Here is a 22,748-nt window from a genome sequence, read left to right as displayed (position 1 = left end):
TGCAAGAACTCATTCATCCTACTTCCATTTTAGTCCTCTCTCCACTTTAATCCAATGACAATTCTGCTGGAAAGGTCTAGGGACACCTTAGTCTTTGTCAATTGAAAGGTGTATTACAGCAGCCATTAAGCCTCTTCCAGGTAGATTATGACTAAGTTACCACTTCAACCATGGAGCATATCCTCAGAAATAAAAAGCTTAGCATTCTTTTTTGCAATATGCAAGAAAGGAAAAAAGAATCAAATAACCAAGAACTGTACTCAAACAGTCAAAACACAGCTATCCAATTTTTTTTTTTTTTTTTTGAGGGGTTTCAAACTACCATTCTATTTGGGTGTGTAGGAGTCTTTTTTTGCAAGCCAAGCCACCTTCAAAAATGCTGCCTATCAAATACAGAATCTGACCATTACTCTTAAATTGGCTCCTAGGCTATGACCTTGGGGATGTCACTTCACTTCCTCAAGCTTCCATTTCATTGCCTGCACCAGAAAGAAATAAATCTTGTTGAGATTACGTGGTCTCCTTATTGTTCAGAAGTAGAGCTATATGAACAGTGTACTTTTTCTTGCACAGAAGAACGTATCATTTTTAAGAGCTTATCTAAAATGAAAATAACCTTTGAATAAGGAAAACGTTTTTAATCATGAGTTCAAAAGATCTCACTTGACATGGAAAAATAAACACTCAATCATGGAAAGGCCTGGGTTGAAAAGGACCACAATGATCATCTAGTTTCAACTCCCCTGTTATGTGCAGGGTCTCCAACCACTAGACTAAGATATTGCTTAGTTTTGGTTTTAGAAATGCTCAAAAATTGCTTTATTTTGGATATTAAATCAATATTTTTAAAAGGAAGTGGTATTAAAATGTATAGCTTCTCTTATCGTTTCTAATTTTTCAGTCAAAACACCTAGTAAATTTTACCAGAAATTTGAACAGTTTCATCACACTGAAGTTACATTCTTAACAAAGCTAGAATAAAGACAGAGATGCTGCCCACCCCTTTTGTAACATACAGAGGCTCTCAAGTGGAAGGCTGTACTGAGAGTATCAGTAAATGCTATTCACAAGTCCTCAGGGTGGCAGAAGTGCTGGAATCATTACCACATGCTATCACAGCATCTGCCTGAGGAAGCCCTGGGTCATTTGAGCTTGGTCCTGTCCCCTGAAATCTAATCATTCAGATGCTGCACCCAGTGAGACGATTATTATTATTATTATTTTTAACCATGTAAACTAGGTTAGCACTGACATAATTGAAAACATGCTCTCCATTTGGCAAATATTAAAAATGCAAATCCTAGCAAAATACAGGTATTACCAGCAACCTCAAATTTGCACTGTAGTGAAAAATGACCACTGATGCTTCACACTGCTTCACATGAGCACTGAGGGCATATTATGCTGTTATTGCTTTTTCCCTGAGTACCTGTATGGAAAATAGTTAATGCAAAACTCAACATTAAAAATTTCACTGACAATTAAGGTGACAGATTAAAGTGATCTACATGCAATCTGCAAACTAGTTTGGCATTCGCTGATTAATGCAGTAAATTGGGTAATAACAAATCTTACATGCAATGATGTAAATCACTAACTTCACTCAGCAATATATAGATGGTGTCAACTTCTGATGCTAAGTTGTTAATTTTCTGTAGGTGAAGCACTGAGTATCTATTACAGTCTTAAAATGAGATTATGAACAGAGACTTTCAATTTTAGAGCAGAATAATTTCCAGATTAACAGTGGAGTGTCTGGTACTAATATAACTGCTCAGATTTCCAAAATTCAAGTGAAAATTGCTTCTTATTGTGGTGGAAAACTGTAATAGAAACCTACCAGCATCTGAATCCAAGCTTTTTAATGGACGTGTATTTGAAGGCAGAGGGATGCTTTATAAATGTGACATATTTCTCCAAAAAGGTGCTCTCAAGAACTCCCATCTTCAAGCTCTGCTTTGATACTTTGTACAATACAGATCTGCTGCTTTTAGAAATTGCAGGAAGGAATGTCACAGAAGAGGCCTGAAACCTAAAATATTTGGCCCAACTACTGGAAGCAAGGCGTAGTCCCTCTCAGTATTCTGCAGGTGCTCAGTCAACAGACCCCAACTTCTTTCAAATACATAGTCACAAATTCACAAGGTGAAGACGCTTTCCTCTACAACTCTCAAGCAGTGCAAGGTTCTAGCGTTAGCATTTCAGCTCATCGTTTTCAATGCTAATGAGTTAAACTTGACTGTAACAAGAACTTGGAGTTATTTGTACCTGTTGTATAGGTAAGTCCCTTTTGGTTACAGGCAGACACACACCTCCAGCTGCCCTGGCAGGACAGATTATTGCCTATATCTATTAAGGACTGCTTTCCTTTCCAGCCCCCAAGGGAAGAGCCATGTGCTCCCTAGCTTATGACAGGGGAGTCCAGAACAACAGCTCTTACCAACTCAAGGATTTTATGTTAACCTGCCCGATCTTCACAGGACAGCAGCAATCTGGGCAGCATTTAAATGTCTTACTCTTGTTGCTTGCTTAAGGACTAGAGGAGCAAGGCCATGAAACGGTGCTGCAACAAGGCAGAGGTGCACCTTAGTGGCTGTGCACTAGTCACTATTACAAAGATGCCATTCTATTACACAGAATAGTTCTAATACATAATAATATTGTTATTTTTCCTTTCAAGGCAATTTATGGAGGACTATTTTTCCCTTTGTTTTTAAAAGAGAGCATACTGAAGAACATCAGACTTCTAACTATCATTATCTTAACAGCTTTGAGATTTGTTAGCACAGCTTGGTCTTCATTTAAAATACTCAGCTCAGATCTGTTTCTACAACTAGGAGAATGGTAAAACAAACCAAACATCTGCAGTTATCCTCACATCCAGAGAAAATTCTGTCTCCACACAAGAAATGCACAAGAGGGACCTTTCTTTAAATCAAGATGGAGATTTAAAACGAGTGCATACAGGAAATCATAGTGGCTTTCTCAGACAGTATTTAAAATTATGAAAACATAATAAGCATACAAACAAATGAACACAGGAACTTGCTACAATTTTATATCCAGAACGGAAGTTTTTGTTTCAGATTTTTCCTAGTAAACTAGACACATTGATAACACAAATGTAATGAAATATTAATTCCCTGACGTGACATCTAATTGTATATTATGCCAAAGATATCTTGTCAGTTGAAATTTAGGCTAGAACTTGGTGATCTCAGAGAAACGGATTTGAAATGACTAACTCCTGAGTGTAACCAGATATTCATAAAGAAGTCAGAAGGACTGTGGTTCAAGACAAATACTTCACGTAATACAGATCTTAACCTCATTTAGAAGTAACATTTAAGCCATTATTAAGGGGTTGAGTTACCATGTCTGCTTAAACAGAAGTCACACAGTCGTTCATTCACAAGGGTAAGAAAAGCAAGCAAGATAGCGCAAGAGAGGGAACTGCACCTAGGGGCAAAGAAGTGATTGAAAAAAAAATAACATGGATCTTCTATTACCACTCTATGGGAAAAAGGCAAGGGATCCAGTGTCCAGATGCAACTCAATTTGGGCAGATTTTTTTTAAAACCCTTCAGTGTGAGGTTTCTCATAAAGGAATGTGTCAAACAAAAATCAAAGCTTCTATGTCAGTGATTTTATACAGATACAGAGAAGCAGAATGATCTACAGGATTCCATCAGAAGTCTTTTGGTGTGGCTCTGGTTCTAAGAGAACCAATTTACTTACAACAAGCTGCTTCTGGATCTGCATGCTCTTCTGCGTGACTGTTCTGTTCAGAAATATACCTGCTATTCCAGACCCATTCATAAAATATCTATAGAGTGTACTGCAGTTAAAAGCCCAAGTTTGATTTCTGGCTCTATATTTGTAATATACACAGGCTTCCCAGGACAGCCGGTCTTTTTAATTTTATTTTATTAGTTGGGTTTTTTAAGCCTAAAGAGGATTCTAGCTATGACTGGAAGCATCTTGCCAATGCTTTTACTAGTAATGCCAGTATTACACAGTATTCCTGGATAGCACTGTCTTGCACACAACAGCCATTTAGCTTTTTCGGGGTTTATCCTAAGAGACTTTGAATAAACTGCTGTAAAATAATTACTACAAAAAGATCTATCTAGCATACTAAGCAGTGAGCTTTGAGGAAAATCCATTTGTTAAAGATTCATTACCTGACACAATTCATTCAAAAGTAAAAGAACACCGATTCTTTAGGTGTGCTGTTAGAAATTCCAGGCTACAATTCTTCAAGCAAAGCATTGTACCTTTTCTGACACTGATGGTGCTATGATGCTAAAGGTAGAATGAATTGCTCTCTGAAGTATCTCTTTTTCTCTCTGCTGATTGCAAATAGACCCGAGAGACTAGCTTTGACATGACACCTAACTTCCAGATACCTGAAATTGCAAAAGATGAATACCATCTTGTCTAACATAATACAACAAAGCATCTGAATGTCTGAACTAAATCTTGCATAGAGAGATGGAATCCTGTGATGTTGTGAATTAGATGACTGGTTTAACATACAAACTTCATTCCCTGACCATACACTTATGGTCTAGATTGAACTGCTTAGGAATAAGCTTTGCAAATGGAAGTCAAGGAGAGCACTTTTTGATCTCTGCTGAAAATATTTTCTGGCTTTGTTCAAAGCAGCCAACATCAAAAAAATTTAGACCAAAAATTAGCCAAAGGTTGGGGGGACAAATTCATTGCTTTTTCTATGCTCTCTTTATGAACTTTTGGCACTGTGTAAAAGTCTGCCATGACCAGCCTCTCTGCCCAAGTAACTTTCAAAATGAGTGCAATTTTCTAAAGGGGAGGCCCCAGTGACAGCTCTCAATTATACCAACACAGTTATAGCTTAAGCAATGCCTAGCATTAACTAAAAACTCAAAGCTGACAGCAAGGCTACTCCTTCCTGTTTCATCAGCCAAGTACCTCTATTTACATTTGTTACAGATGCTCCAGTAAATTGTTGGTTATTGTTATAGCTACTAATGGCCTGATTCTGTTCACTGCTTCACTCTCATTTCTAAGATCGATAGAAGGGCTGTTTAAAATAGTTTCCATTTCCACCCATCTGATTCCATCCCAGGGGCTGACTAATCTACTACTCACTCACTGTGTCTCTTGCCAAAGGGTTTTGCTCATTTTTACTCATCTACTGCAACTTGTCTTTCTGTTTGCACTAAGGTATTTGCAATCTCAGTGTAACACACAGACTGGAGACACCTGTGCGTACTGGTGTGAGAAGGCACAGCAATAGGAATAGAAGGAATAGTAACAAACTCCTCTGTAGCACTGGCAGAACAGTATCACTGTAGGGTTACAATGCAATAAGAGTAAATTTGCAAAACTGACTTTCATTTGGTGGCATCCTGCCTGGTCATGACATGATAATTACCCTACTGGTACAGGAAAGGAATGTACTCTTTACTTCAAATGCCAAAAAATAATTTGAACTAGAGAGAATGTTCTAGTTGCTATTACTCTTAAGACACTGCTGATAACTGTAACTGCTAGGAACAGAAGAAGCAAGTAGAAGTACATTTATTATAATTTATGGTGAGCTACATGAAGCCACAAACTAGATGACATTCTACAAATCAACAAATAATATGAAGACTATACTATAATGTACACTTATGATGCAGTAATAATTGCCCTAACAGTTGCATGATGAGATTAGATAGGTAGGAATGTTTTATGACTGAAGGGAAAAATAAAGGAATAGGCTTGCCCAAATGAGAGAAATTGCTTGATTTCACTTGGGAGCAGAGCAAGTTGGAGATGCTGTTAAGATAAAATTAGAGGAAAACTGAAGACAAACAGTGGAAGCAGGGAGGACCACACAAAAGCACTCTAAGCAAAAAGCAGATTAAACATGTTCTGAAGTGGAATGTTTTTATAACACACCAAGAAATTATTATTTTGCATTTCTCATTTGTCTTGATTAGTTGCAATCTATACTTTTAGAAAATACCCTTGGTACAAAATGAATTTTGCAATCTAACTTTTTAAAAATGTAACTTTACAGGGATATGCGTAACTACAAACACTGAGCATCAGCTCTAGCATCCTTTACCAAGAAAAACAATGCCAGCTATAATGTAAACCAAACTCTCCCATTAGCTGTGAAGAAACAAGCAATGACAACAAGAAATTCAAAACAGCATTGTTTCTATCAAATTTCTTAGGTTTCTCCTTTCTCCCAAAAGCTATGATAAATACACAGGTGCAGACCTTCAACTAATGCAATCAAAGCTCCAACAATGACCAATGAGCAATCTTCTTAACAACTCACTAACAAAAGATCTACCCAAGTAACTTCAGAGTTACTCACTTCACTTTCTGTACTTCATGAAGTTGTTCAGATGCAGTAAATACCTCAGGTACTCAGCTGTCTGAGCCACTTGGCATTTCTTTAGACATTCTAGTCACTTATGTTTTATGTGGCACTTTATGTTTATTGTGGCACCTTATACCACCATGCTGAACTTACATCAGTGTTGCTTACAGCTCTAAGGGACATCTTAAAAATTCAGTCATAGTTTGTAATTTAGGCTTAAGTGCACAGAATATTCAGTGCTGTAATCTATGCAAAATCATCTACTTCAGATTGTGGCTAAAAAAAAAAAAAAAAAAAAATCAACCAAAACAGCTCAGATCCCAGTGTGTCACAATCTATTATCTCACAAAAGTGGATCAATTGCCTCTTACCTTCAAAGTTTAAAGGTATCATAGTAGTTGCTTTGTTCAGATTTATAACAAATTAAAAATCCAACACTTACATCATTTTCAGAACAACATGACAAATCTCTCTGTAAGAGACATGACTAAATTATATTTCCTTGTACATCTGGAAAACATTTCCAAACCTTGTTTTGCTTATGAATTTGCTGCTACTCCATCAGTCATGCCCCATAGACAATACACTTCAGCCTGGAATGAGACCCAGAATCCAGCTGACTCATTTAAGTGCTTGCAATCTCCCAGTGGTACAAAACTTCTGCACTTCAGTTGGCGCTTATTTAAAGCAGGAGGGGAAGCGTTCTTCAAATCTCTTTTATGTAATAAAACCTAACTGGTAATTTAAGATCTCTCCATCTGTGTTTGACCTCTCGATCAATATGCCTTAGTACCAGGGCTTTCAAAGGCTCAATTCATAAAAGCAATGTATGCTTCATTTACAGAGATACTCCTTAAAACTGCCTCCACTGCGTATTGTCTTTCTCATCCTCACAGGTGGAAGGCATGCCTCAGTGCAATTCAATAATGATGGGATTTTTGAAAACTCCTGGGGGACTAAGGAGCATAGTTCCCATTAATTTGTGCTCCTAAGTCACTTGGCAGCTTTTGAAAGTTCTCTCTTTCCCCAACTTTTTCCATCACTTCAAAGTAAAGGATCACAACGCATGAATTTAATGAACTGACCCAGATTCAGATGTGCAGCTACTGGTTTGAGTTTCCAAATACAGCATAAAGAAGTCTCCTTTGTTGAAGGGGCACTCAGTTCTCTTCAGAAAACTTCACTCCTCAATTATAGATCGTTACATTTTCAAGAAAAAAAATCACTTGTTGCATCTGTTGTTTTGGTTTTTTTTTGGTCAGCTGGCTTTTCTAGTTACGTGTTACGAATTTGATTTGGAATTACAAGGATAGGACTTTTTAGCTTCAGTTGTTCTAACACAGAGTGCCTGCTTCACTGTATCAATCACTGCTAACCAATGTGTCACATCTCTCTCACGCTAGATACAGCCCCAAACTATTAAACAACATCCCTGTGGCTTGGTACAGCAATTGGTTTGCTAAGGAAGCTGGTTGAAGTAACCCATGCAGAAATAGAACAGCTGCACAAAGGAAGCAGGACTCCCTGAGGCAGAAAGAGAAAGGTTTTGAACAAGAGAAGAGAAGAGCCAGGTGGGTTATTTTAACAAGGCTGGGGCAGGTAAGTAATGAGACCTTGCAGACAGAGAAAACAAGCTGAATACAAATACTTCAGAAGATAAACCCTGAGGTGCAGAAGTGCCCTGAACCAAAATCTAAAGAACATTTCACTGTAGTACAGAAAGCGGAGGAGTTACCCTGTCCTTCAATTCTATATGCACTGCATCACTACAGGGCAGTGGTACCTTAGAATTCAGCACTGGCACGTAATACTCATGCAGACCTTTAAAAATAAGGTTCTTGTTGCTGACATGACCTTGCCTTCTACAGTCTGGTACCACAGATAGACACAATCTTTTCTCCTTGTCCCATCATCTTCTCATTCTTGTTCTTCACCCTCCAAAACTAATTTTGTTCACCAGTGCCCCCAGTGAGCCACAGAAAAAATGAACTTCCACCTGAGCACCCTATGCATTTATTTCTGCATATGATAATTTTTTTTTAATTTTTTTAAAATTTTATTTATTTATTTACTTTTGCATTTAATCAATTTTCACAGTATGCTGAATTCTCTCAGTCTCCCTTGGTTTGTCTCCCTGTTCAATGTTTTATCTATCTAGTTAGTCCAGCCTAGTTGATTAACTGATCAAATTTGACCGCTCTACTTATTAATTAGATTGTTTTTCCCAATCACTTTAGAACTGGCAAAGCCTTTAATTGTTTCCACCATCTAGCCCAGTTCTTCCTGCCTGACAATGTGTCATTTGTTTTTAGCATTACTGGTTTACAACCAGCTTTCCTTTCCTCATCTCTTCCCATCTTGCTTATTCTTTTGTTCTCTTAGTTCAATTCCTTCTCACCTGATCATCTCTCTCTTCTATTCTGATTTCCTAAGTCTCCTGCTGCTGATCATCTCTTCTCAAAGAACGCCACAATTCTTCAGTAAATGAATCAAGTTGTGTAGCTATCTTTAAGCATCCTGATCAAACCATAACCTTTCCTAGAAAATTCAGGAAATTATAGGCCAGCCAGTCTCGCCTCTGTGCCTGGCAAGATCATGGAGCAGATCCTCTGAAGGCATATGGAAAATAAAGATGAGCTAACTGGTGGTAACCAAGATGGCTTCACCATGGGCAAACTGTGTCTGACAAACTTGGTGGTCTTTTATCACAGAGTTACGACGACAGTGGATGAAGGAAGAGCAACTGATGTAATCTACCTGGATTTGTACAAAGCACTTGATATTGTCCCACACAATACCTCCATCACTAAATTGGAGAAAAATGAATTTGATGGATAGACCATTCACTGAATAAGGAATTGGCTGGATAGTCACACTCAGAGTTGAGATCAACGGCTCAGTGTCCAAGTGGAGACTAGTGATGAGTGACTAGATCCTCAGGGATTGGTGCTATTTAATATCTTCGTAGCCAACATGGAGACAGTAGGATTGAATACACCTTCAGCAAGTTTACAGATGACACCAGGCTGAGTGGAGCAGTTGGTACACTAGAGGGAAGGGATGCCATCCAGAGGTACCTGAAGAGACTTGAGAGGTGGGCCCATGCCAATCTCATGAAGTTCAACAAGGCCTCGTGCAAGATCCTGCATGTGGGTCAGGGCAATCCCAAGCACAAATACAGACTGGGCAGAGAATGGCTAGAGAGCTGCTCTGAGGAGAAGAATTTGGAAGTGTCGGTTGATGAAAGCCTCAACATGAGCCAGCAATGTGCACTTGCAGCCCAGAAGGCCAACCGTGTCCTGGGCTGCGTCAAGAGAAGCGTGACCATCAGGTTGAGGGATGTGATTCTGCCCTTCTACTCTACTCTTGTGAGACCCCACTTGGAGTACTGTGTCCAGTTCTGGAGCCCCCAACACAAGAAGGACGTGGAGCTGTTGGAATAGGGCCCAAGGAGAGCCATGAAGATGACCAAAAGGGCTGGAGCACCTACCCTATGAGGACAGGCTGAGAGAGCTGGGACTCTTCAGTCTAAAGGAAAGGGGGACCTTATATAGCGGTTTTCTATTACGTGAAGAGAGATTACGGGAAAGCTGGGGAAGGATTTTTTTTGTAAGGGCAGGTAGTGACAGGTATAAGGGGAGATGGTTTTAAATTGGATGAGTGTAGAATTAGATTTGACATTAAGAAGAAATTCTTTGCTGTGAGGGTGACGAGACACTGTAACATGTTGCACAGCAAGGTTATGAATGCCCCCACTTTGGAGGCATTCAAGGCCAGGCTGGATGCGGCTTTGAGCAACCTGATCTAGAGGGAGGTGTCCCTGCCTATAGCAGGGGGTTGGAATTACATCATTCCAACCCAAAGCATTCTATGATTGCATAGCTGGCAGAAATTTTTATAAATCTATTTAAAACAAAACCCTATGCAAACCTACCCTTTACTTCAAGCAAAATCAGGGTTGGCATGCCTTCTGTTACAGCCCTAGCAGTCCTTTGAAAATAAAGGAGTTTATTAAAGAAAGAGAAAGGGAGAAATAGACTATGATCTACTTGCACAATAGATTGCCTCATAGAAATCTTTGAATTTGGAAAAACACTGGTTTAAAATCATTGGGTCATCCATAAATCATAGTTGTCCTAATTTCTCAGGTGAGTACTGTGAATCCTATGATTGTTTCAATAAATCCAAGCAATTAAAACATCACAAGAACTAAGTGGCGGCAATTAATAGTAATTAAAAAAAAAGTTCAATTTGGGGAAAGCAGATTACAGAGTTCATTTTCCTCCACTGAATCAATGGCTCCTCTGTTGAAATAAGCCTTAATAAAGGGAGAAGGTCAGGATAAAAATCATAGACATCATTAAAAAGATAATGTATTGGCCAATTCTTCAAGGTGTTAAAAAGTACTTAGTACCCACAACTGCCAACGTCTGTAGGAGGCACTGACGGATTTACAGCATCTCTCAAGCAGCTCCCAGTATCTCATAAGAACAGGCCCTTCTCTTTGGATAATTAAAGATCTGAATTTTGCAGGTTGAGATTTCTTGATATTGTTTCCTAACTCAAATCACCTAACATTTTGAATTAGTGGAACCTGCCCACTCTGGTTAAGACAGTAACTGTGTAAGAAACATCCATGTTCAGCCTTTCTGTGTCAGATTCCAACCTTCTATATGAACACATAAAAATTTTAAACACCTGTTTCATGAGCATTATGACACCATTTAAAACATTTCTTTATACCTTCTTCCTCATCTTGGAAAAAGAAATACACAATCAGATTACTGAGAAAAACAACACAACCCTAATTCTCATTCGCCAACACGGTGGCATGACAGACCTATGCAAATCAAATCTTTTAGACATTCAGGTTCATCTTTCTCTCTTTGGCAGGTAAACTGATGTTTTAAACACATTAAATTACTTACCGTAATCATAACTGTCTAAATGTGGTTCTACAATAAGTAGGCACTAGCAGTCAGTAACAGAAATGCACAATCACTGATTCATTACTGTCAGAATCTACTCTACTGATATAATTAATATTGCTCCTATATAAGGCAGAGTAAGACTTAAATCACTTTACTTTTTATTTCTAGATACTATAACTGAATTTCAAAAAGATGAAAATAGAAAATGAAACAAAAGATGAGGCCCAAAACAATTGCTTCAGACTATTTTACTTAAATGGGCACAAACCCACAAGTGAAATAATTATCACTTTGGAATTAACTTCATATGATTTAATTTCACTACAGCCACTACGCTCATCTGTAAATCATTATTTTTCCTTCAACATGAGATCCCTAAGGAATTAAAATGCTACCAGGGTAGAGGTATTTTTTGTACACAGCTTGAAGTCAGAATAATCCAATTTATGGGGGGAAGAGGTGAATGGGGAAGAAGGTGGTTGCCAATGCAATTGGAGACAAATACTTTCATCTTAGTATGTATTTTCCAAATGTCTACTTAGTGATATTAGGTCCAAAGGAAAACAAGCTCAGTCAAACTGCATAAATAGCATAGGCCTCTCCAAGAAAAATGCAGCCAATCTGCTTTATTTTTATTTATTTCTTTAAAAAATGAGGGATGTTCAGGACTTAACTCAAACACATGGAATAATTCCCATTGACTTCATTTTGCTCTGGATCTATTCCTTGTCTTTTTGAGTTCCTTAACTGCAACATTAACATCAAAGACACTTCTCCAGTTTCACAAAAAAAATGGATAGGTCACATCAGTATTATGGAATCACAGAATCATAGAATGGCTCATCCTGGAAGGGACATTAAATCCCATCCAGTTCCAACTCTGCTGTGGGCAGTGCTGCCACAGACCACCTTTCAGGCTGCCCAGGGCTCCATCCAACCTGGCCTTGAACGTCTCCAGGGATGAGGTACCCACAGCTTCTCTGGGCAGCCTGTGCCAGTGCCTCACCACTTCAAGGAAGAAATTTCCTTCTAAAAATCTAATCTAAATCATCCTTCTTTTAGTTTAAAGCCAGAGTACAGGGGGACAATCACCTCCCTCACCCTGCCGACCACTCCTCTCCTCTGTTGCAGCCCAGGATACCGTTCACAAGCACACACTGCAGTCTCATGTCAAGCTTTTTGTCCACCAGCACCCCCAAGTCCCTCCCCGCAGGCCTGCTCTCAGTGAATTCTTTTTCAAGTCTGTATACATATTTGCAATTGCTTCAACCCAAAGTGCAACACCCTGCAGTTGGCCTTGCTGAATCGCATTAGGTTCCGTGGGCCCGCTTCTCAAGCTCATCCAGGTCACCTTGGATGGCATCCCTTCCTTCTACTGTATCAACTGCAACACTCAGCTTAGTATCATCAGCAATCTTGCTGAGGATGCACACAATTGCACCATCCATATAATTAGTAAAGATGGTACATGTTGGTCATTATGATAACTGTTGATCTTGAGCCTCAAAAAGAGACTGCTACTTCTGAAATGAAGCACTATGTTTTTTAATGTCTGCTTTTCAGTTTTTATAACAATGGACCCATGTTGACTTGCTGACTGTTTTGTTCACTATTCTCAGTAGTGATGGAACCAAAGAAAATTACATGTTGGGTTCCCCCTGCAAGTACAGGTCCCTTAATTACAATTAAGGAAATAACTATTCATAATTTAGTTGTCTCATAAATTTTCTGCAAACATCTTACAAATTTTACTGAGTTTTACTTATTTAAAGACTATACAAAAATATGAATTATTAATATCTAAGTTAGCTGTGTGTCATGACAAGGGGACATGGTTTAGCAATGGGACATGTTAGGTCAGGTTAATAGGTGTACTTGATTTTGAAAGTATTCTTCATACTTGATGATTCTATAATACTATTTCTTTGATCTAGAAGAGGTTAACTTTTCTAAGTCGTATTCCACTAGAAAGCATTAGGAACTCATTTTGGAAAGGTTCTCTTTCCAAAATCTGGTATCTCCCTCAGTTCAGCTAACCACAACGTCCTGACAATTAATTTATAAGACAAAATGCAGAAAGCAAGTATACATAGGAAAATGATAAACATTCAGTTACTATATGAATTCATAAATACATTATTAATTTTACTAGTGATTTAGATGCATAAGCAATCTTGTTTGAAAAAAGAAACACGTATTGATCTACTAAGTCAATTAATAAGTCTGTTGCTAGACTGTTTATCAAAAAGAATCATGGAAAAATCATAGTTCTTCACACGTTTCAAGCCTGCAATCTTTACTTTTCCCTCACTATCTCTTTTCCAAGTAAAATTACCTCTAGGTCTCCAAAACCTCTCTCTTTTGACAATTGCTTTGCTTTGGATCAATGCTTTTGCTTTTATATAACCTTAACTTCAACTTTCAGAAATTTGCATGAGTGTTACAGCTAGAGGATCATTACAGAACTACTTACCAGCACCAAAGGTAATGAGTGTATTTCTATGTACTTTTAGTATCTCCTGAAAAAGCTATTGCTGAATGGACAGAAGCATTAATTTAAGAAATCAACACCACACATTCTCTCCCCACTTCAAAATAAATACGTTTTTTATGTTGCCTACTAAGCATGAAAACCTCATAGCTAAGTGCTTTCTCTTGGACGTAGTGAGTGTCTGAAATAACCACTTTAACAGCCTCAGAGCATCATTAAACCTTTAACACGTTCTAGAAGCATTTGAACTTCATACTCCTTACTTAAAAAGTTACTTAGAATTGGTAAATCAAGCGCTGCTAAGTAAAACAATGTCTTGTAATTTACTTGTGCTTACTATTAAGTACTTTAATTAAGACTTTTGGAAATAAGTTAGCAAACTAATTAATTTACAACAGCAATAAAAATAGAAAGAAACCCATTAAATATCATTAATAAGTCGATACATTACTTAGGAAATTAGCTCTATTTTTATTACTAGAAATTACCATCAACTATCAAATGCCACTGTTCCAATTATTTTACTTGTAGAAGGAACAAATTTGTAACTTACATTAAGTAGGTATATTTCTTCCCTGATTTCCATCCCCCCCAAACCACCCATGGATTACTGCACTTATTTAAATAGTAAGTTGTAAGAAAGAAAATTAGACAATCAATAGTTTAGGTTTTAGACACTGACAAGCACAATCTGCTTAAGACAGTAATTGAAAGTCAATTGGATGTAGGACCAAGGGCAATGCTACCTGTTAATTGGCCTGATCCCAAACCTGTGTAATTTCAAGCAGCATTTTTATTGATAATAGGAGTTTCCTAACCAGAATCTTATCCCATGCCACAGGAAAACTTTCTGTTTAAACAAACAAACAAACAAATAAACAAAGTATTAAAATCGTGAATCCAGGTAAGATGCTAAAATATCCAAGAGCCTTGATGGAGTGCATGAAAATAACAGCAGTGATGATATACAGCAATGGCAAGAGATGCACCAAGCATGGTTACTGTTCATCCTGAGCACTAAAACCAACAATGAAATAAAATCTATCAATTTCCATGGGTTTTCATTTTTCCTATCAGCCTAACCTGATCAAGACTGATAGTATATAGGAATTGGATAATGTGAAGATATTCAAGTAACAAATTACTTTGATTTTCTAATCCGTTGAATGAAAAAGAAAGGGAAGCACAGAGAATTAGGTAGAAATCTATTTCTAATCAATATTTTTTAGCTAGATGGGATTTCAATCTCGAATTTTTGACTTTAGAAATATAAAAAGCTTCAGGATCAGCACCAGAATTTTAATTTGTTAATTTTCATTCCAAATATACTTCTGTTTTTTTCACTTCAGATGCAAAAATCCTATTTTTTCCTTGACAAAAGAATTCACAAAATGGAATTCTCCATGTTCTAAAGCAAACTCCAACCCCAAACCTCCACCTTACTCATGCCCCTATTAGCATCTAATTTAGATTCAAATCCATACTCAACCATGGAAATAGCAGCCCGATTTCCTAAGAAAATGACCCTTGTTTTTAAACTGCATACAGATCTTTAAAAGGCTTAGTAAAGTCAGGCTGAAGGTTTATTACTATTTCTCAGGTGTTTCTTTCCCCAGATCATATATGTCTTAGACTCTTCAGTGGCATTAAGGTATCCTGTTACCTAAACTGCCTAGAGCCTCAAACAGCCAAAGAAAAATTAGATGCAGATGAATTTTTTCACACAGCTTTCCCTATTTCTCAAGCCTCAGGTGCCACCTTGCTTGCCCATTACTACTTCCTTGCTAATAAGTGTGCACAGTACTACGTATTTACTTGCACGCATAACACTTAACAGTTTCAGCTAACAGAAAAAATAATGTGGGTTTATTTCCTAGTGGTATAATTTATATACCTTGTACTGTAAACAGAGTAGAAGAACAGCCAACTGCTAGAAATCTGTAGATAAAAAAGGACATTTCATCCTCCTGTGCTCACAATAGACTTTAACAGCCTCAGCAACTGAATTCCGTCATCTTCAGAACTGCTGCTTCTCCCATAGAGAAAGGTTTGGAGAGTTCTGCTAGACGAAAAACTGAATATGAGCTGTCAAAATGCTCCTGCAGCACAGAGAGTCAATTATAGCTCGGGCTGCATCAGAAGAAGTGTATCTAATTGATCTAAGGCAGCAATTCTCCCCCTCTGCTCTTGTGAGAATCCACCTGGAGCATCGAGTTCAGCTCTGAGGAATGAAGTATTTCTCCTATGAAAATCGGCTGAGAGAGTTGGATGTATTTACTCTAGAGGTGGTTCCAAGGAGACCTTACATATGCCTTTCAGTACTTAAAGTGGATCTACAGGAAATATATATATATACACACACACTTACATTTGTCATGACAACTATTCTTTCCCTTTTCTCTGTCTTAGCAAGTAGTTTTATCTCAACCTACAAGTCCTACTTCCCCACTGGGAATGGGGGGAACAAGCAAATGACTATGTGGTGTTTAGCCACCTGCTGGTTTAAAGCAAAACACCAGCCCATGGTAGATTTGAAACTACATGATCTTTCCAAACCAAACTATTTTGTGATTCTGTGATTGTGTGTCCTGTATTGGTGTGAGCTTCTAACAGAAGTCTCACTAAAACATTAATCTTTCACTCAGCAAACAGTGCTGGTCTTTCACCTAACCATCACTGATGGCTCTCCTTCAGGCATTCCCTAGCAAAAAATCTCTGTACTTTCACAGCAGCTGGACATCTCCGATACCTCATTGCAACATATTCCCAAACACTATGGATTTCAATGATTTCTGTCCTATTTACTTTGTTTTGTAGAGTTGCAACACTTCATTTTCATCCTCACAGAGATATCAAGATGTGTTTTGTATGTAAGCAGAAAAGCAGGTGCATTCTATCTGAATTTTCCTTGCACTTCCAGCACAAAGTCAAGCATTCGCTGTCGGAGCCTAGAGATCATCTTTATGTATGGACAGTTCAATAAACCTCTTAATACAACTTGCCATTGTGAAGAGCAATGTAAATAACCAAAACCGCATATACTCTCCAACAAGTCTCCCTGTTCTAGAAGGCTGAAAAGGAGGACATGTAGCTCTGCAGTATTCCAAGTAAATAAAAATGACAAAAAGTAACGTGTTAAGTGCTAAAAGTAATAACATTCTTCACCAACACGCCACCTAAAGATTTCAGTATGATTCACAAGCTCCATAAAGATGGCAGAACTAAAACGCAGGTGCTTCTGACACAAAGCACTAAATTTACATACTTAAATTGATAACTAAGCTTGTATTTAAAAAGGTAACTCCCATTAAGGTTGTCCATTACTAAAATTTCATGCCCTGTATTGCGCTCTTTTAGGGGTAACTCTGCAAGAACTGCTTTGGAACATTTCCAACAAAACATGCATTTTATAAAGCCAAGTTCATGGTAGTTGTTTAAAAAAAAAAAAAAAAAAAAAAAAAAAGACTCAAATTATTACCAGGAACATCCATAAGATGGCTTACAAGATATCTTTCTAGGCACCACTCATCTGTTCTATCTTCCACTGCAGAAACTGGAGTTGTCAGGATATGTATCTGGCAAGCCAGGAAGAGTACTCATCTGTGTTTTCCAAAATGGAATTACTCTAGAATTTTTTTTCCAAAACAGGAAAAAAATGTCTTGGTTCTTTCAAGAGGTTAAGAACTTCTAATACAACATCAGCAGAACTATTCCCTGCAAGGTATCCTACCTTTTGTTTAAATGACTGATCTGACAAGAAACTTTAATTCCGTGAAGGTTCTTTAACAGCCAGAAATTATGGTCCTCTCCAAAAAGACACCAAAAAACGTTGTAAGACAGAAACAATAAAATAAGGTACATTACCTGTAGTGCAGTTCTTCATTGCAAAGGAATCCACAGCTGCTATGCTCTTGTTCCCATTAGCAATGTACTCCAATGAGATCCGAAATGGTTTCTCTATATGTCCAACTCTTCTTTGAAGCAGCACCCATCTGCTCTCATCATGCAGCGAAAGGAAATAACAAAGGAGAAGAGCAATAAGAAAGATTACTTTACAAAGGCAAAAGCCTCCAGAGAAACAGCTCCACGTGTTTATAGTATCAATATACACAAGTATCTTCATACTGTAGCCCCACCACCATCCTCTCACAGTGCTGCTCAGTCAGGGACTCCCCTCCCAGGGATTTTGCAAAACCAAGCTTCTAAGCACCAAGATTTACAAAAAGCTAAATGTGGAAACCCCAGCTAAATAGTGGGTCTTCTGTCATGCGTTGCTCCTGAACTTCTTGCAAATGTCACCTGCTGTTTCAAGAAAGCTTAATTTTTTTTGCAAAGCAAGCTGTGAAATCTGTAGCACATGTGCATACCCCCCCCCAAGCATCACTTCCCCTGCTCCTTGCTGGCAAAGGCTGTTGCATTCAGAGTCAGGTTATGAATCAGTCTCAAAAGCTTGCACTGCACTGCTGGTACAGGTGACAGGAAGCACGGCAACTAAAACATACAATTTCTCCTAGCTTAATTTACTCTCTGAGATGTGAGAGGACAGAATTTGTTTGCTTTCTTCAATGTCCATTTTCTAGTGCCTAATCAGCTGGTTCTGCAGCTCTATCTGAGACATCTTGCCAGCTAGCACAAGAATTGCACCTAGATGCTCAGTTACCAATTCATAAACATCACCTCTGACTTAACATCTGACTACTCTTGTGCCCAGTAAGACATGTCTAAATACAGGTAGTAAATATCTGTCTTTTCCTGAATGTGCTGTAACGCTTATCTGCCTGTCAGTCTCACTTCAGTGCGTGGTAATGCTATAGAAAAGATTATTCTAGGAGATACTGAAAAACGCCTGAAAGATATTGCAGTCAAAGGTCACAGCCAGTGTGGGTTCACGAAGGGGAAGTCCTGTTTAACCAACTTGACCTACTTTTGTGACAGGGTCACTCACCTAACTGAACATGGGGAGACAGAAGATCTAGACACATCAGAAAGCTATGCAGTCACCAAATGCACAAGTTTAAAAAGAGCAGTGCCAGATCTGTACGTGGGATGGGGTAGCCCTAGACATATGTACAGGCTGAGGGATGAGAGCAGCTGGAGAGCTGCCTTGCAGAAATGGATTTGGAGGTGAGGGAAAAGCTCTGCCCCAGAGGGCGGTGGGCATGGCACAGGCTGCCCAGTGGGCATGGCCCCAGTGGCGAAGCTCAGGGTTTTGTTGGGGCAGCACTCTCAGCACAAGGTTTGGGTGGTGCTGTGTGGAGCCAGGACTTGGGCTCAATCCTTCTGTCCCTACCAACTTGACATATTTGACTGTTTTTAGGAATAAAATAACAATGGCAATGCTCTCTGGCCCATTTAACTTTTTTTTTTTTCTTTTCTTTTTTGAACTGTGCACAGGCTGCCAGTAAAAACACTTAATGGCACCATTTGTGAAGGGATGCCTTCCAACAGAAAGCTTCAGCAGCTACAGAATGACCATCATCCATTTCACGCCAGCTTGTCTGCTGCCTGGTCGCTCGCCATAAACACAGAGATGAGAAATTCTTTGCGAATCCATTCAAGTCATTGCTAATCTACTTCTTCATTTTTCTTTTCTGTTACATGAAAAAAAAACAGCACCATCTCTCATCTCAAAAAACAAACAAACAAACAAACAAAAAAACACCCCATCTCTTAGCATACTGTAACTGGAGATAAACAAGACAACAGGTAATTATAAAGCCTACTACAAAACATCTTTTATTGCTTCAGCTGCAAATTTTAAGATGAGAACAAAAACTTACTGTGTTTCTTTAAGTTGATTTCAAGGACTCAAAATTGAGCATTTTTGAGGAATACTGGTTTTTGTTCATGTAATCGGTCAGGGCAACACATTTTTTGTTGTTCTTTCACAATATCCTCTTGAAACAGAAACGTTTCCTTATCAAGTAACTCCCATCATTCTACTACGCATTGGGTTATGTGTATTCATGTGTGTGTCTCTCCCTGTCCTTCCCTCACTGAACCATTTGCACCAACAACTATTTGTGCCTGCTGCCAGCAAGGATCAGTACAAAATCTCTAACTCTACACCACTAATAGCTAGGAGACTTTTCTGTGTCCCAGCAGTAGTAGGCACATTCTTTTTTTCAGTAAAAACACAGCAGTGTCACTACACCCTGTTCAATATGACAAAATTCCCATCAGGCAAGGAAGGTCCAACACATATGTTAAAGACCTAAATAAAAGTCCTAAGCAAGGGTTGCAAAAAAGCCCTGACAATACTAACTGTTCAACTCTTATTTGATGAAATTTGATTTTTTTTTCCCTGTGGTTTACTATGTTCCTTTCTCCACTCCCCTCCAATTCCAACAACAAGACGGCTAAGTTTTATGAATCTTCTATTTTCCACATTCTTCTGACTTCTATGCTTGAGAAGCTTCTGAAGGTGATGCTTAGCATCCTCTCCTTTCCAATCCCCCTCATCCAATGGCTAACTCCATTTTTACTGAAATTAAATAAAATGAAGCACTGAAAGTGGCTTAAATGCCTACTTTCTTTATGCATGCATTATTTCTTTTGATGTCATCCCAAGTTAGGTATATTACAAGGATTAAGGATGTGAATTTCCCTACAAATAGGATAGAAAACAGCCATAGATCTAATTTTTGTTATGAACTACAGAAGCATCTATATGTCACAAAAATTGTTCTCCTCAGTTTCAGAAGACTGATGGATTTTAATTCCAAGTACGCAGTGGCTCTCAACAATGATTTCCATTTCTGTGCTACTGCTAACCCTCTGGATAAATGTGCCAGGAGTTTTAGGAATTGCTTTTCTGAGTTACTGGCGCAATAACTTTAGTTTGAAATTCTCAGGCTTCTCATAGTTTACCACGGAAACTTTATTAACTCACAGAGCTGTTGCCAAGCAGGTATTTTATTTCACTGAAATGCAAGACTGGAAGAGGCAGATTCACTCAAGTCCAGATTCATAAAAAAATATATTCAAACCAATTTCTACAATAGACTGCCTGAGATTCACAGATTCACGTGAAATGAATTCCCAAGTATTAGACCATTTCTTCGTGGACACAAAAATAAAAGATCTGAACATGACACTAACTGGTAGATTTATTAGGGACACTAAAATAGCTACTGGATCAGTACAGAGACCCATGGTCAAATAAAGATAAGAATCAATTCTGCTGTCATCCCATGCCAAAATAGAGACTCTGATCTCCACATCTTTCCATACAACACCCTGAATGAAACAAAAACACAGGCACCAGAAGATCTTTTAATAGGGGTTTTCTGGCAGCAGTAAGACCTATGTAGGTCACTCTGGAAGCAAGACCTTCTATTTATTTCCATGGAAAGCACAATAGATAGAAAGAGCACAATAACAGTATTTATAAAGAAGATTCTCAACTACAAACCAGTTTTTTAACATAAGCATTAACTGTGCTTTTCTGCCAAATGGACTTTCCATCACAAGGAAAACACAAGCTTACCAAAGTGAGCCCTGCAAACAGCCACAGAGATTATTAAGGTGCTGACACATCTGATGTACGAGGAGAGGCTGAGAAAAATGGGACTAGTTAGCCTGGAGAAGGGAAAGCTCACAGAGGATTTTGTCAGTGTTTTTATGTTGTGGAAGAGTATCAAGTCAAGACATGCAGACAGTAATATCTAACGAAAAAACAAGTGATGTGCACAGATTGGAATACAAGAGATCTCATTTAAAGCCAAGAAAAATATTGCTTAATTTGAGGGTAATTTAACAATTGAAGAAGATATTCATAAATGTCACAAGTCTTTGTCCTTGGACATATTCAAAACCTGACTGGAAATAGCTCTGCGTAACACCTCTTCTTGCTGACCCTGCATCAAGCAGAAAAGCTGGACAAGTCGATTCCAGAGGTACCTTCCAATCTTAATCATCCTGGGATTCTGTGAAACCTCACTCCCAAAAGAAAGTTGTAGCAGATAACAGATTGTTCGTTTTAGCCTCTGCATGACCTCCAAGCAGTGTACAGAATGATGGATTGGACTGGTAAGCTGACAACTGCAAGGACAAATGCATCAGTAACAGTGCATATAGCTAAAATCTCCACACAGCCTTCAACAGCAAAGCCTGTTTTCACCAAAACATCAGCCAAAACAGCCATGATGATCTCTCTACCACAAGCTATAGATAAGACCAGAGTTTAACATCTTAATGTAAAGCAATACATTATAATGCATTGATCAGTATTGATCAGATACTTCTCAGTCTTGTTTCAGCAGGCCAGAGCCACCCAACAAAACTTTCACCGAACTTATGGTAAGAAAGAAGTTGGCTCAAATATCTAAAATCTGGAATAAGCACAGGTGACAGAATAGCTCAGAATTGTGGAATGATGTATTTTTAGACTTCAGGCAAGCTCAGATCTATATATTAACTAGAGAGAATCTGTTGCTTAACGAAAGTCTGGACTACACTCAGTGTTTCTCTTATAGGGCTGTATTATTGTTTCCCAAGCCACAAAATGCTGCTGACAGAAACCAACCACAAGACAAGATCTAAATTTCCAAGTATCCAGCTGTAGACTCATTTACACTCCGGGAAGTGAAGGTATGCTAGAAACACAGAACTTCCACAGCCCTGAAAGAGTGATCAAACAGACTGTAGTGGTCCTGAACAGTGTGAACTGTTTCTTACTGACCTCACCTTCTTCTTAGTGTACCTCTGGCCTTCTGTTCATAATTGTGTTTGCTGGTTATGCTCTCCTGCCTCTAATTCACAAGCAGTTACCCAGTTTTAGAAGCTTAAGTCAGTTTTCATGGAAACTTAGCTTCTGAGAGGTATTTATCATCTACACACTGTTTTGGTTGTCATGTAGCATAAAATTTCAGGAGGAACATATTACTGATTAATTTGAATCAATATTCTGATGCATTAGATGCCATGATGCTCACTGCTCTGGGTAATACAGTGACTAACT

General features: G+C 38.4%; 1 protein-coding gene across 3 annotated transcripts in view; it reads right to left on the bottom strand.

The window, feature by feature from the left end:
• ALK (ALK receptor tyrosine kinase) overlaps nt 1-22,748 on the bottom strand; it is a 290,599-nt gene that overhangs the window by 84,664 nt on the left and 183,187 nt on the right. For all 3 annotated transcript variants that reach the window (XM_052682078.1, XM_052682056.1, XM_052682046.1), the window contains one exon: nt 17,651-17,778. In XM_052682078.1, coding sequence (XP_052538038.1) covers nt 17,651-17,778 — 128 coding nt within the window. The remainder of the gene's footprint in view (nt 1-17,650; nt 17,779-22,748) is intronic.

This window comes from Tympanuchus pallidicinctus, unplaced genomic scaffold (genome assembly GCF_026119805.1).
Source record: "Tympanuchus pallidicinctus isolate F22 unplaced genomic scaffold, pur_lepc_1.0 scaffold1, whole genome shotgun sequence".
In the NCBI taxonomy this organism is placed as follows: Eukaryota; Metazoa; Chordata; class Aves; order Galliformes; family Phasianidae; genus Tympanuchus; species Tympanuchus pallidicinctus.
The sequence above is the reverse complement of the archived record's forward strand: the minus strand, read 5'-3'. Positions and strand labels throughout refer to the sequence as shown.